Source organism: Microtus ochrogaster, chromosome 21, assembly GCF_000317375.1.
Source record: "Microtus ochrogaster isolate Prairie Vole_2 chromosome 21, MicOch1.0, whole genome shotgun sequence".
NCBI lineage: Eukaryota > Metazoa > Chordata > Mammalia > Rodentia > Cricetidae > Microtus > Microtus ochrogaster.
In genome coordinates, this window is record NC_022022.1 from 588,416 (window position 1) to 589,109 (window position 694).

At 50.6% G+C, this 694-nt stretch overlaps 1 protein-coding gene across 1 annotated transcript in view; it reads right to left on the reverse strand.

Moving 5' to 3' along the window:
* The window catches only part of Iqgap3 (IQ motif containing GTPase activating protein 3), a 46,709-nt gene that overhangs the window by 11,039 nt on the left and 34,976 nt on the right, over window positions 1-694 (reverse strand). Inside the window, exon 27 of the mRNA XM_005356891.3 lies at window positions 349-489. Coding sequence (XP_005356948.1) covers window positions 349-489 — 141 coding nt within the window. The remainder of the gene's footprint in view (window positions 1-348; window positions 490-694) is intronic.

The following is a 694-nucleotide window of genomic DNA, read 5'->3' on the forward strand; positions in this document are numbered from 1 at the left end:
AAGAGAGGAAGAAAGAAAGAGAGAGAAAAAGAAAGAGAGGAAGGAAAGAATGGGAGGAAGGATTATAATCATGAGATACTTTAGCAGTTTGGAATATTACCCTTTTGTGACTTTGTGGGCCAAAGAGTCCCATCATTTCTTTACTTGTTCTCCCTGACAACACACTGGGTTTCTCTTTGACCAGTGACCCAGCTGTAGCCTCGCAGTTTGGCCCCCTGACTAGGCTTCAACACATCTGAAGCCCTGCAGACACCCCCGCCTCCTCTTTTCCTGCCCCTTTTCTTCAGATGTCACTTGCTCTGTTCTCCCTTCCAGACTGGCCTTCCCCGGGGGAGTGGTTACACATACGGAATGTGATCCACAGATGAACTGATGGCGACGAAGAATTTATCAGTCATGGCGAGGAGATTGCGTAGGGAGATGTCTAATCGCCTCTGGACTTCAGAGTGGCTCAAAGCCTGCTCAGGGGTGACGTCATAGGGAAGACAGCTGTGGGCAGAGAGAGATGGTAAAACTGGAGTCCCTCTGTGGCCATCCCAGACTTTCCCCACCAACTCTTCTCTAAGATACACTTTTCTACAGTGAGGCTCAAGACAGACCCATGTACCAAGAACAAGGGCCAGAAAAAGGTAGCACTTGGGGCGGGAGGCAAGGGTTGGCTGGGGGTGACAGGGATGCCGGACCACAGCAGTGA